This window comes from Phyllopteryx taeniolatus, chromosome 8 (assembly GCF_024500385.1).
Source record: "Phyllopteryx taeniolatus isolate TA_2022b chromosome 8, UOR_Ptae_1.2, whole genome shotgun sequence".
Classification (NCBI taxonomy): Eukaryota; Metazoa; Chordata; class Actinopteri; order Syngnathiformes; family Syngnathidae; genus Phyllopteryx; species Phyllopteryx taeniolatus.
Genome location: NC_084509.1, coordinates 279,498 through 294,895, shown reverse-complemented (window position 1 = coordinate 294,895; position 15,398 = coordinate 279,498). Strand labels below are relative to the sequence as shown.

At 41.0% G+C, this 15,398-nt stretch overlaps 1 protein-coding gene across 1 annotated transcript; it reads left to right on the top strand.

Moving 5' to 3' along the window:
* Nucleotides 1–74: 74 nt before the first annotated feature.
* Nucleotides 75–15,390, top strand: cul3b (cullin 3b). The gene is made up of 16 exons (XM_061781025.1): nt 75–347; nt 3,723–3,920; nt 5,672–5,785; nt 5,887–6,047; nt 6,179–6,293; nt 6,872–7,100; nt 9,784–9,929; nt 10,483–10,659; nt 10,734–10,904; nt 11,101–11,208; nt 11,805–11,929; nt 12,256–12,352; nt 13,365–13,499; nt 13,645–13,831; nt 14,021–14,166; nt 14,243–15,390. The coding sequence occupies exons 1-16, from the start codon at nt 285–287 to the stop codon at nt 14,372–14,374; spliced, it is 2,304 nt and encodes a 767-aa protein (XP_061637009.1). The 5' UTR covers nt 75–284; the 3' UTR covers nt 14,375–15,390.
* The last annotated feature ends 8 nt before the right edge of the window (nt 15,391–15,398 follow it).

Here is a 15,398-nt window from a genome sequence, read left to right as displayed (position 1 = left end):
ATCTAATAGATAACGTTGTTCAGGTGCAAATTTCCGTTTTCTCCAAGTCTCGCGTGAGTTGGGGCGCGTGAGCTCTGCGCAATGAGACTTGTAGCTCGTCCGCCATTGCTGAGCCAAGTCCTACTAGTGAATTCTGCTGTCAACAATAAACTTACTGCGCCGGCCTGGACGCGGAGCAACGAGGTCGAGTGAAAGCTAGTCGGCTGCTCCAGTAACCAGTAGTCGCCCCGTCCCTCCCTGGACAACTTTTTAATGTGAATACAGAGCCCACGGACGAGGCAACCATGTCCAATCTCAGCAAAGGCGGTACCAAGAAGGACACCAAAATGAGGATACGGGCCTTTCCTGTAAGTGTATGCCGGAGACGATGCCCTGCCTGCCCGCCAGGCGCTGACTCGATCACCGTGGTCTGAGGCTGCTGCCTTCCGAGTCGCTGAGAAGCTAACCAGCTGCCAGCTGAGCTATATATATATATAATATATATATATATGTATATATATAATATATATATATATATGTATATATATATAATATATAATATATATATATATATATATGTATATGTATATATATATATGTATATGTATATATGTATGACTAGCAGTAAACAGTTGCGCCGTCTAATGTCGTCTTACCCCACCACATATTGTAGGTTGTTTTGGTTGACATGCGTGTATTGTTACACGCACATTGGAACGTTTAGTCAATGGTTTCATGTTATTGTTATTTTGTCAATAGCTTCAAAAGCCCCCTTATTGTTAGCTCGGTGCTCGGATGGGTCGTTGACGCTAACGTTTCGCTAGCTCGACGCATGACACTTGTTGTTTTACCTCTTTTTGGCTTTGAAAATAAAACGCCCAACGCCAATGTAACTTAGTTTGCACGTTAATGATAACTGACATCTGTGCGCTATAATGTCAAGTTACACACCGCAGACATACAAGAACAAACTAACGTCAACAATGAGATCGATGCTAACAATTATTCGGGCAGTTAGCATAGTTCTGGGCTTGTAAATGCAGTCATGGATGCAAGATCCTTACTCATTGGATCGATATTTTAGAATTGTAGTGCTGTTGGAGGAATTAATTCTATCCGTCCACTTGACACTCCCTTTGTCTGCAAGTCATCGGAGGACATCGTATTCAGCTGACCTCATTTAGCATAAAATAGAAATTCATTCGTGGAACTGGACGTGTGAACTTGTATATCCTCCAAATGTAGTTCTAGCTGCTGTTGGTGTTCTAATGATTGCTTGAACTCCGTGAGGTGGCCTCACTGTGACAGACTGCAGTTGATCAGGGTGAACCTGTTGATAAGGCCCAATGGCATTCATTTGTTTGTGTCATGTCAACTGGCAAGAAACGCACTGAAGATGTGAATGTGTTCTCTCTCAGCACCCCCCTCCCCCCAACCCAAAAGAAAAGTGCATATTACGATTGGATAAATCATTCAAATGTTTCGTAAATTTCCAATGTATGATGTAGAGATGTATCGTGACAAGGTTTCCAAAAAATGAAAGTCTGTCAAAATGCGAAGTTTGGTTGGACTGTCCACTTCACCCTCAGTAAAACACACTAAGAATTTTGAAAATCGGATGATGGGCTCCGGATAAATGTAGTTTTTTTTGTATTGGAAAAAAATTGCCATTTTGGGAAACTTTTTTTGTGATATCGCCTATAGGAAATCTGGTATAAAACATTGGTTTAAAAAACAAATTAGAGTAAAACCGTATAATTTGTTTCTCAACATATCTCGTCAACCCTTTCTTTTCATCTGCAACCCAGGTAATCCCTTCTGATCGGCTGACAAGTTTCAGTTAAAAATATCCACCAATAAGTTCGTACGTGCCAAAATTCCAAGGGGTTCTCATAGCCGACGGGTCACAATTCCTCTGACGTTTAAAATGGTGTCGCTTGTCCTAAAAACTCGATTTAAATAGCCCAAATGGAAAAGATTTAGTGAGAAGAGCAGTGTGGACAGTAAGTGGGTAATGTACTTTAGTAATTTGTTTTTTTTTATTTGTTATGGAAAATATTAGAGGTGTTTCTGAAGTGCTCATACCATGTTTATTAAATTATTCCACAAAAATGGAAGCCACTTGTCACCTTGCTACTCGCAACAATCATTTTTCTCATTTAAAGGTCCCCTTCCATCAAAATAAAAACATTTCTACTGTTTCATGCATAACACGGTCAAAAGGAGTCTGTAAACTGGTTTAAGTTTGACATCTAAACTGTTTGTCGACTGAATGCAATAGACGACAAACAAATGCTTACAAAGTGACTGGATTAGATTACCGTGTATTTGTGATGTAAAAATTTTACTCATTCTTAAAGTACCCATCCACTTCATGGTTGCGACACGGCCACTCATCTCAAGATAAATTGCTGATTGGCAACGCGGCTGCGTCTTGTGTAAAGCTTAAACTTTGTGTCACCTGCCGAGTAAATGGATTCCATTTATTTTGGGAGAAATTCCTAAGCATTTTGAAACCAGAATTCTGCTGTATTCAGGCCCATTTTGTGGAGCATGGCTTTGTAATATAACCTCACACTGCTGGAAGTGCCTTTCCAGGTTTGGAGCATGCGAGCCAGCTTGCTGGGTAGCCAACACAAGCCATGTAAATGCAGTATCTAAAAGCATACGTGTTGTGTTTTACAATGACACTTAACTATAATTATAATATTGTATGTAACTGAGGTCACTGTCGCCAAAATGTCCACGACAGATGAACGCCGCGAGCCAGTTACATTAAATGGATTGCATGGGACCAGCTTTCAATATTTCCTTGTAACTCACTTGCAAAATATCCTAGTATCGGACGAACAATCCAACGCTTGTTGAATTCTGCTTCAGGATGAAAATAAGACCTGCCCCCCCCCCCCCACACACACACACACACGAATGAATTGAACGTGAGGTCGCTATGAATGCTTGACCATGTTTTCCATATTTACATTGAGAAAATGAGCGATCCAATCAGAGCAAAGCTTATTTACATGTCACATATTAATGAGCAATCCAGCCGTCTAAACTGCCAAGCGTAAAAGGACCAAATAGATCAGCTTGAAGAAGGACTTTCTGGGCATTTTCAACCTAAATGATCTTGCAAACCTGATAAAATGACATCAAAGATTATAAGAAATAATTGAAAAAGGTTTGATGGACGGGGAACTTTAAATATTTCCAATGTCCTCTTCTTGCTTTTATAATTTTTGTGACTTCCACATGATTAATCATAATTTCTTTTTTTGGCGACTACCGGCACTTTAACGTAACACTCTTAAAAACCTTTTTTTTTTTTTTTTTTTTTTTTAAAACACTGTCTGTTTACTAGTAGAAATAATCTACTGTTCAGTTCAATGAAGATGAGTCACAATATGACAGTGTAAAGTGAGTAAGCTCTTATTCCCAGAATTTCTTGCAGCAAAATGTCTTTTGGAAGTTAGCGTATTTGTTGTGTACAAAAAGGAGTATTATGTCCACACGCAAAAGAAACAATTAGAATGAAGTTAGGTGAATCATATTCTTAATAAATGTAAAAATTCCCTAACCATGGCTGTTTGGTTAATTGAACTCTCTAAATTGTCCTTAGGTGTCAATGTGAGTGTGACTAGAAGTTAGGAGAATCAGATTATTAATAAATGTAAAAATTCCCTAGCCACATCTAAATGTCGGCTTGAAAATAATAAAACATTGATGTCTTTCTTACCTTTCAGATGACGATGGATGAGAAGTATGTGAACAATATATGGGACCTCTTGAAGAATGCCATTCAGGAGATTCAGAGGAAGAACAACAGTGGCCTGAGCTTTGAGGAGCTTTACAGGAACGCCTATACCATGGTGCTCCACAAACATGGAGAGAAGCTTTACACTGGCCTGCGGGAGGTTGTCACCGAACATCTGATCAACAAAGTAAGATCAACACACACACACACATCATTTACAAATGGTCGTGACTGTAGCTGCTAAAGAATTGTCAACTTTTGCATCGCACTTGTAGATGATTAATAAATGTGCTGATTTCAATGTGCCGAACCGCAACAATATCTAGCTTCAATGAGTTCTGTTTTAAAGGGACAATGGAATAAATCCCAGCTCTATGTTTACGCCAATTTACAGGGAAGCCACTATGAAAGTTGATAATACCTAGTGCAATGTAAAATTTTAAAACATAACATGTCCCGCTGTAAAACACTTATTGTTCGATCACAGGTGACAATCATATCGCTGGTGTTGGGAAAAAACCTCGTCTAAATTTGGTCAATTTCATATTTTTTCACAAATCGATACTATTGGTCACTCCCCACGTGGGTATGTTATTTTTACAAATGAATGACCAATGACTGAAAATGGCTTGCTCTCTTTGACGATGCAATGCTAATGACTCAGCAAACATGCTGTTTTTTCTTTTTTTTCGTTTCCTGAAAGGTGATAGCTTTGGAGCTTCAAGGTTTCCACCTGATGCCGCGTTATGTAGTAGCAGTCTTCATCTTCACTCAGTTCTCCTTGTGCTCAAACCGCTCAAACACATTGACTTGAAAGCACAAAACTATAGTCACAAAAGAGCTTGATCAGGGGTCTACAAACTTTTTTCTCCATGGGTCACATTCAGAAAAAAAATGATGGCTGTAAGTTAACATACATTTCATTAGTATTTGGTACCATTGCCTTTAAACTGGATGACTTGGGTCAAACGTTTTGGATATCCTTCCACTAGCTTCTCACAATAGCTGGAAGGAATTTCAGACCATTCCTCCTGACAGAACTGATGTAACCAATCAGGTGGTGATGTGGGCGGGACAATGCTGGAGAGAAGTCACAGACGGAGCCAAAATAAAAAATGAATACAAATTGCACCCAAGGATAAACCAGACTTGTGCAAGTAGTTTGGACATAAATCAAAGTATTTTGTTCATAGAAAGTTGGTCAATAAAAGTTGGCTCAGAGTCACATTAAGCACACAGGAATGGAAAGTTAGCCAAATAAAAGTAGTAATGTCATCATCCTGAGTCATTGAACCACTCGCTCATCCCTGAAATACTGGGTAATGCTAGACAAAATTACTTGGACACTGGTACACAAGTGGGTCAGCATTGGAAAGAGCTCTTGCGTATGATGCAGTGCAGTACGCCGCTACTGCAACTATGAGTAAAGATGTTGTTTATAATAATGATTATCTTAGTGAGGGCCGTACGGCTCTTGTATTGGTTCTAATTACAGCTCATGTTGTTGCAGGTGAGTGTAGCTTTTTACTTTTGATTGCCTAGTCAGATTTGTCAGCAGGACATCTTGTCTATATGTGGATGTGAAAATGGTTTGTGTAGTTTGATCTCATGAAACTGAAGGAGCACCTGTGATTATACATCAACTCTCCAGTAGGAGAGAAAAAAGGGAGGTCAGCGTGCCCTTACAATCTACTCTGACGTTTGCTTTTTTTCCTTTTCTGCTGAGTCACACTGCAGGGACTACTATCACACCGCTGAATGTCTGCTCAAAGAATTGTAAGATAGAGCAAAATGTCATTTCTATCAAGAAAGATAGGAAAGAGATGACAATGTGAATGTAGTAGTGCATTTTTTCTGTTCAGTTGAGTTCAGCACCACTCCATAGTGTGCCAAAATATATCCACTTATATTATTTCTCCCTCTTCCCCCCCCCCAAAGGTACGAGAAGACGTCCTCAACTCCCTGAACAATAACTTCCTCCAAACCCTAAACCAGGCTTGGAATGACCATCAAACTGCAATGGTGATGATCCGGGACATCCTGATGTACATGGTCAGCCGATGTTTTCTCTGAGCCTCATTTAGCACCTTGAGACTGCCTGCCACAGACTTTTAACAAAAAAAACACTCTTCTCTTTTTTTCATCTTCCACAGGACCGAGTTTATGTGCAGCAGAATAACGTGGAGAATGTCTACAACTTGGGTCTCATCATATTTAGGGATCAGGTTGTCCGCTATGGCTGTATCAGAGACCACCTCCGACAAACCCTACTAGACATGATCGCACGTGAACGGAAGGGGGAGGTTGTGGACAGGTACTAGATCAAACACTAACTTAATAGTCCATATTCATTTTGTGTATTTATTGCCCTTATGTTTCAGTAAACCGGACTTATTTGAACCAAGTGACAATGGATTTAATGTTTGGTCTTCTCATCTCTATCAGGGGTGCCATCAGAAATGCCTGCCAAATGTTGATGATCCTCGGTCTTGAAGGCAGATCAGTTTATGAAGAGGACTTTGAAGCACCTTTCTTGGAAATGTCTGCAGAGTTTTTCCAGGTCTGTCAAATAGTTTCTACAGTTTATCCCCACCCCTGTTTGCCCTTCCCTATTCTCTCACTGTTTGCATTTTTTTCCTGTGGTGGTACCAAGGCCTGGGTGATTAAATGGTCGGAATTAGTGATTGTGACTGTGATTAATTTCAGATCTATCACGGGGATCAGCTGTGGGTATTTCCTTGATCCAACACGGCAGAAATCCCCCCCCCCCCAAAAAAAAAAATATACCCAGTTGCTGCAGATGGAACTTTTCAATAGCTTATAAATATGCGAATATTTGAATATATGTGAATTAGTAGTGTTTGCTTCTTTGTCTTGAATCATATTTTGTGTATTATAAGAATTTTCATGTACATTCTATATCCTGTGTATATATAGCAATATTGGATATCGACTTTAAGCCCCCAAAAAGCAACAGCCCCAAAAAAAATCCCATTTTGGTCAGGCTCTAATTTAAAGTATATAGGCAATTATAAAAGATTTGGTTAAAAAAAAAAAAAAACAACCTTACACTAGAGTCTAAAACCACCAAGGACCAAACACAAAGAAAATTAATGTTGTATTTCATGTTCATCTTAGATGGAGAGCCAGAAGTTCCTTGCAGAAAACAGTGCAAGTGTGTACATAAAGAAGGTGGAAGCCAGGATTAATGAGGAGATTGAGCGGGTGATGCACTGCCTGGATAAATCCACAGAGGAGCCCATTGTCAAGGTAGTGGAGAGGGAGCTCATATCCAAGCACATGAAGACAATTGTGGAGATGGAAAATTCTGGTCTGGTCCACATGCTCAAGAATGGCAAAACAGACGGTAAGTGAACTTGTTTCCATCCCTATTTGGTTTCTTTTCTGTACGGTATAAAAAAGTTCCAGGTGCTATTATGGCACAACAAACCATGTGACATTGCTGTCTTCTCTTATTGTTTGCAATAATTAAAAAAGGAAGGAGAGCTCAACCGCATGCACAAAATGGAGTAAAGTTGGCCTTTCTCGACGACAATAATAAACGGAAAATGTTGCAAGTTATAGTACATTAGCAAATAAGAGGGAACACTAAATGAGACGTATTGTGCTTTTTTTCACAATATAAAACAGTTTGTTCGTGTCCAAATAACATCAGTGACGGCTTTAGTCAAAATACCCCATCCATCAAAAATTATAGACAACCTTTTAAAACATATTTCTTGCAATGGTGAAGTTGGCTCATTTTAGGGGTGGATCTGTCTTGTGGCGTGCACCAGCCCTCATCCCACCCCACATACTGCCTGGCCAATGGCGAGTCTGGCTTTCATTACATTGACTACCAATGGCTTGGATTTCCCTGCCATTTGCCTGCCTCCTCTTCAGCCTCGCTCAGCGTCAAGTGTCTGCGGCGTCCGGCTGCTTGCTTCTACTAGCACAAGCAGAGCCCAAAGTGTGGGAAACAAGCGAGTGCTCTTAGCTTAAAGACAAAGCATTTTATCTTGCGGAGGCAACAGTATAATCTGTGTATGTGATGCATGGACCCATCACCAAACATAAAACACCCGCCGCCCACACACTTCTTCACAGAGCAATCAAGTAAGTGCCACATTTCAGAAGCTAACGCTGTTATTTAACGCTAATCTGTGAATTGATCAAAACTAAAGACACCTCAGTTTACATTGCGTGAACATACCACTGGTTAATTTAACCATAATCCACCATATACCCACTTAAAGCAAGCACCCACAGACATCCCATTGCATTGTCACTCATAAATTTAGCATTTCATCCCCAAACCTTGGAAATACACTTGTCAATTAGTTTAGCGGTGTGGGGCATCATATCACCCAATATAAATACCCCCCCCATATCAGCTATTTAGCTGAACATTTATATGAGAAGCTAATTATGGCAAAACTGTTAGCTAATGCAGTGCTAACACAGCAGTTGTGCTTACATTCTGCCTTCGCCAAAATAGTGCTTTGCCTGCAACATCAAGGTGGAATTTTTGGCCAGTCTCTCTGCCAAGTAGTTGGCTGAGAAACTTTGTGTGGGTATGTTTATTATGGTAATTAGGCCACTGTTTCGTAACACTGGGGCAGAAGTGCAGAACTGCACGCTCAGAGACATATTTTAAGAAATACGCCGATGACAAAAGATTTACTTGATTATTTCACACTAGACCCAACTATTTGTATACAAATGTTAAAAAGTCAATTTCCATAGTATGTCTGCTTTAAAGGAAACTTCATGGGCAAGTGATCCCCCTTCACATGGTGAAAAGAAGTCATGCTGATGTCCTATGACATGCTTGCAGTCTATGTGTAACAGAAAACTTGATTTGTCAGTCAACTGTCTCAAATGTTTAAATGCTATCATTAGGATCTTTCCACGGCTGTAAAAAAAACTAACAAAACAAACTGCAGTTGGTAGTGAGTCAGTCTGCTAGTGTGAAACGATTACCGTATATTCGCGACCATAAGGCGCACCGCATTAAAAGGTGCAGTCTCAGTTACAGGGTCTATTTCTGTATTTAACACATAAATAAACATACGCTAGCTTAAAACATACGGTAGCATGCATGCACGCTAAAACATATGCTAGCATGCATACTAGCGTATGTTTTTTACAAAGGCAGCGGGAGCAAAACTGAGTTTGGTTGTACTTTATTGAAGTATTTAACAATGTAAACAGTGAGTTCCGTTGTACTTTATTGAAGTATTTAACAATGTGCTCATGTTATTTTTTTATCAATCCTCATCCACAAATCCATCAAAGTCCTCCTCCTTTATCCGAAATGAACAGCTGGGCAAGTTCTCCATCAAACATGCCGGGTTCCCTCTCATTATTGTCGGAGTCAGTCTCGTTGCCGGGGGGCTGTTCAGCAATGATGCCGGCGTTTTCCTGCTTCCTCCCACTTGCAAACCATGGATTGATTGATCTTGAATTCTCTCGCGGCTGCTCGATTCCCATGTTCCTCCGCGTAACTGATGGCTTGCAGTTTAAACTGTGCTTCGTAAGCGTCTCTTCGTTGGTGCCATTTTTCGGGGGTCCTCAGCCAAACCGATGCACATACCGGAACTATATACCTACTGGGGGCGTGTCTTTATCGTCCTCTGTCACGCGCACCCTTCCCCCTTCACATCCGCATGCCGTCCTCAGTTACGTCTGCCTTCCTCTATATAAGCAGCGTGTCGGCAGGAAATGCTCCCAGTCAGTCAAGCAGAGCGCTCATTAAAGTCACACAACAACATTTACAGATTTTGGAACTCGGTGCACACATAAGGCGCGCCGCATTATAAGGCGCCCCCGTCCATTTTGGAGAAAATTTAAGACTTTTAAGTGCGCCTTATGGTCGTGAAAATATGGTACTTACAACCCTACAATCTGACAGATTGTAGAACAAAGCATTTGTTTGACCTACGGTATGTTCAGAATTTTCACAAATAACATGAAGGCAATGATGATAAAGGCAATGCATCCTGTTTGTTAGCAACTACGGATTGTGACCTATGCCTGTCAATCCACAGATCTAGCCTGTATGTACAAGCTGTTCAGTCGGGTTCCTAACGGACTGAAGACGATGTGCGAGTGTATGAGCTCATACCTTCGGGAGCAAGGCAAAGCTCTCGTTTCAGAGGAGGGAGAAGGGAAGAACCCTGTGGATTACATCCAGGTACACGCCCAGCAGACGGCTGTGCTCTGACACCACCACTCCAACTTACATTTTCATAAAAATATAATTTATCCCAGCCAATCAGAAGTGAAAAACAAATGTCATGATTTTTAATTAAAAATAATGGGTTACCATTTTAATTGTGCTGTAATAAGGATTGTCACACTTAAAGTTGTCGTAATAATTGTGTTGAAATACTGAATTTTCAAGTCATTCAATGAATTCCTTGAGTCAGACACCCAGAGAAAAAACACCCCTCCCATTTTGTGGTTATTAAAATAAATAAATAAATAAAAAGGCAACCCAACATTTAAGAAATTTGTTTTGTTCTAGCTCACCGCTGTATGCAAGTCCAGTCCAGGATCACAACATTCCTTTTGAACTCCAAACAGAATCTAACTGCTCTGACTGTCCCTATGTTTGTAGTCTCCAAATATGGTGTCCCACTCCCACTTCACTGTTTTTACGTGACCTTGTTTGAATGAATTTAGGGATTTTGAGGGTGTGTTGTAAGGTTGATTTGATCTGCCTCACTCTTCTCTTCTTCCCACAGGGTCTACTGGACCTGAAGTTGCGTTTTGACCGTTTTCTCCAGGAATCTTTCAATAACGACCGTCTCTTCAAACAAACTATTGCTGGCGACTTTGAGTACTTCCTCAACCTCAACTCACGCTCGCCCGAGTACCTCTCACTCTTTATTGATGACAAACTGAAGAAAGGAGTCAAAGGGGTGAGTTTGTGGATAACTGCCTCCTGACATTTCGACAGGAACCATCATATACATTTTGCTTTTCTTTTCTTCAGCTGACAGAGCAGGAGGTGGAGTCCATACTGGACAAGGCCATGGTGCTGTTCCGCTTCATGCAGGAGAAGGATGTGTTTGAGAGGTACTACAAGCAACATCTGGCCCGCAGGCTGCTCACCAACAAGAGTGTCTCAGATGACTCGGAGAAGAACATGATCTCGAAGCTTAAGGTGTGAGACACAAGCCAACAATGACATACAATGACAAGATTTATCTTTCAAACTAAATAGCATGCCTATTTTTACCTGTATAATAAAAATACACAAAGACTACAACTTTGAAGACAAACTGCATATACAGAATAATTGACGGATTGCATACCGTATTGTGTAATTTCTGATTGGAATCCTTTTGGTCCTTTCTCAGACTGAGTGTGGCTGTCAGTTCACGTCTAAACTGGAAGGTATGTTCCGGGATATGAGCATTTCCAACACCACCATGGATGAGTTTAGACAACATCTGCAGACCACCGGGGTGAGCAGAAGCTAAACGACCCAAACTCATTGTCGGCATACTGTACACCACATGGATGTTTAATTTTGTCTACACACTTAATTTAGTTTTTATTTGCTCTTTTACATGCATATAGACACAAAAATGCAGAGTGTGAGAGATGAGGAAGACTGAGGATGCTATGCAGGTTGTGGTAAAGCTTGTGTGTCCCAACCAGGAACAGCTAAAATGAGAATGTGTTTGGTGCTCATAATATTAGCACCCATGGGGGAAAAATGTTTTAACCATGTACACAAAATGTTGTTTTTAGCCAGTAATGTATACTTGTCACTGAAGTACTGCAAAAGCATGTACATTTTGTTCACAAATGTTTTTGTTACTGTTGATGTAAAAGCGATGTTTTTAAATATGATTCCTTATATTTTAAAATTTTCAGCTCCCATTTGTAACATCCTGTACACCTGTAACATTTTATCAATACAATTTACTGCTGTATATGAAGACAAACTCATTTTAAACGCTGTTGTCTTTAGCAGCCTGTGACAACCATTCCAGTTTCTCATGTGCAGGGAGGCACCCTTTGGAAAATGAATTGTCCACCTCTGTTCTAACGTCAGGTGTCTCTCGGAGGCGTCGATCTCACGGTGAGAGTGCTGACTACAGGTTACTGGCCGACACAATCGGCAACACCCAAATGTAACATCCCCCCTTCACCTCGACATGCTTTTGAAGTCTTCAGAAGGTCAGTACGTTGCACATGACACATTCTCTCCGGTTTCTGCATTTTGTTGTAGTTTAACTGTTGTTTAAATCCCTAATGTATTGAAGCCAGATCTTGTTCCTCGAGGTTTCTTGTCAGTTTCAAGCAGTAGTGTACTGTTCTAAATCGAAGCAGGATCCATGCTAACTTTAAAATGATCCAACACAAGGTGGCCAAAGTAGCTGAGGTGAAAGGTTTGATCAGATTGTGACAGAATGCACAACCAGTGGAGTTTGATAAAGCAGATTCATAAAGCCACACTGACTATTCTCTGACATTTACTCTGTGTGACTTTATTCTGCATGTAGGTTTTATCTTGGGAAGCACAGCGGCAGACAGCTAACACTGCAGCACCACATGGGTTCTGCAGATCTAAACGCCACCTTCTATGGGCCCATTAAAAAGGTATGTGCCACTTTAAATACCTAAAAGACTGACTATGTTTTCATCTTTCCACAATATCCGTTTTCTTGTGTGAAACCGATTGAGGGGTAATTACAGTGCATTGTTGTTGTTTTGTTTTTAATAAACAGTCGCTCCATGTTCAAGGTTTGGCTTTTCGTTCTCCCAAACTGAGTTGTAGTGGAAAGGAACAAGTTTTATCATGCTCTGCTCTCGGTCACTTAGTTGATGTATTACATTGAACTAATTTGTATGTCACGCGTCACAGAGGCACTCTCATGTCCATGTTGTCGTCTGATGTAACCCAGGTCTGTGTATCTAATGCCTATTCTACACTGTACAATTTTTACAGTCTTATAAGATGAATGCAAGTGGCACTGTACGACATGAAATGGGTAGCTCATTGATTTTATGTTCACACTATAATGGAACATACATTGACTACAACAGAGTGAAATTCGAGCTGTAAATGCAGCATTATTGCGTCATCAATTTGCTGCCAGGTTGGGTTGTTGCCATGGCAATAGTTAAAATTGTTGCAAGTGCCAAAGTGGTGTTTCTGTGTGTCGAAAATGAAATAAAAGGCATAGGAAAGTGTGGTTTCCAACGTGGCTGGGCAAAGGGGACCAATTTATGTTACTAACGTGAGTTGACATACATGGCAATGCGACCGCAGCCCATATATTCCAAGTAATCCAGGATATCATTGTTCCGCCTCCATTTCTCCATCTGCCAAATTTGTGTGTGTGTGTGTGTGTTCACTGAAAGCAATGATAGCATCAATGAGAGCTGGACACATTGCGAGATGATTTCTGACTCTGCTTGTTATCGTAGCTCGCATTTGTTCTGTAGATGTATGACCATCGTGTTTGAACGATGCGTGCACGTCTTTCTTCAGGCAAAATCACAGTGTTAACTCGTTTTAAAATAGGAAAACGCTTTCTTTTTTTCTAGATAGAGAATGAACAGCTGTTGTGTGATGTTTTTGAAGTGATGGCAGATGTTGTGTCAACAGGAGGATGGGTCAGAGGTCGGAGTTGGGGGAGCCCAAGTAACTGGTTCCAACACCAGGAAGCACATCCTGCAGGTGTCCACCTTCCAGATGACCATCCTCATGCTTTTCAACAACAGAGAGAAGTCCACCTTTGAGGTCAGGAATTGTTGTCCCGGTTTTTCTCGGTTACAGGCTAAAACGCACAAATCTAAAACCTACTACGTCTCTACTGCTTGTGCTGTACTTTGCATATATTGTAGACTTGACTCTGTGTATATCTCTTGGTCTCCAAACCCTATAGGAGATCCAGCAGGAGACAGATATTCCGGAGAGGGAGCTGGTACGGGCGCTGCAGTCGCTTGCCTGTGGGAAACCCACTCAGAGAGTCCTCACCAAGGAGCCCAAGTCCAAGGAGATTGAGAATGGCCATGCGTTTACAGTCAATGACCAGTTTACCTCCAAACTGCACCGGGTCAAAATCCAGACGGGTATGGCGATCCATTTAGTAAATAAGAGCTGTCCTGATATGAGCACAGTAATCTTTTATTTATTTATTTATTTCTCTCTATGGATTGTGGGTCACTTGTCGCTTATGATGCATTAGGAGCCAGCACAAAGCTGAGGGAAATTTTCAATGCATGCCTTGAGTCTTGACATTTGCCATTTGTGCCCCCTAGTGGCTGCAAAACAAGGGGAGTCTGACCCAGAGAGGAAAGAGACCCGACAGAAGGTGGACGACGACAGGAAGCATGAGATTGAAGCTGCTATTGTTCGCATCATGAAGTCTAGGAAGAAGATGCAGCACAATGTCCTAGTAGCAGAGGTGAGTCAGCCTGAAGTGACAGGGAAAAATCACATTAGAGCTTGTACTCACTGGTTTTTGTGTCTTTACTCCCCAGGTCACACAGCAGTTGCGAGCGCGATTCCTCCCCAGTCCTGTAGTCATCAAGAAGCGTATTGAAGGACTCATTGAGAGGGAATACTTGGCAAGAACACCAGAGGACCGCAAAGTGTACACCTATGTAGCGTAAAACATGTGAATTCAGTGCACCATAGAGTCGGGAGAAACAGCGAGCCTTGTTTTTGTGGACTGCTATGCGTTTGAACGAACTTGGAAGTGCTCTCATCGTTGATTCTGGGATACACTGGGAAGTTTAACTTTTCTTCCATAAAAAATTTTAGGAAAAAAAAAATCATGCAAAAGATGGGGAAGTTTTCTTGCAATATTAGATTTCTTCTGCTAACAGAAATGACCGGGAGGTCTAGTTTTGTACAAAAATAAGTTTCTTGTGGCCTTTGGAGAGAACTGTTGAGAGCCTGTTTGACCAAAAGGTTGAAGAAGGAATGTTGGTGCTCGGTGGTTACTAGGCAGACTTGCGGCTACACAGAGACTAAAGAAAACTGTTGAATTCACGCCCCTGTTTTAATTGTTGATGTCTGTGTTATGTTTGTGTTTTGTGGCACAACGACGGCTGTACAGACACTTTTTTACCCTCTCTGAGTATCTGAAGTGGAGAAAAGGGGTCAAAGTGTTTACTGGCACAAACTTGGCTGTGAGGCAATGGCGGTCAAATTCACCGAGTACTTGACAAGTGCTTAATTTATTTTGCAAATCTGTTTTTGAGGTTGTTCAATGCCTGAAAGTAATTAATTGCACCTCCTATTCTGTTAAATGCCATTGTCACATACGTTATTTTTCAGACGCTAAACCACCATGCTTTATCAACCGGCTCCTTAATGGGAATAAGACAAATATGAACCCCCATATATGTTTTGGTCCGTCGTGATATATGACTCAGGCCTGTACGAGTGACCACAAAATGGCGGCTGCTCTCCGAATGGCTACATCCCTGTGGTGCAGGTTTCAGTGAGGAATAAAAATTTGTTGTTTTTTTTTTATTCCATTCTTGGTTGCATTTTGAATGGGGGGAGCCGAACTAGCACCATGTTCTAATGTGTACAAATTGTAAAATAATTATTGTACTCACTGCAAAGTTGGATTGTACAGGGCCTTGTTTTCATCATAATAAATGTAGAATAAAACGGATGTTCACT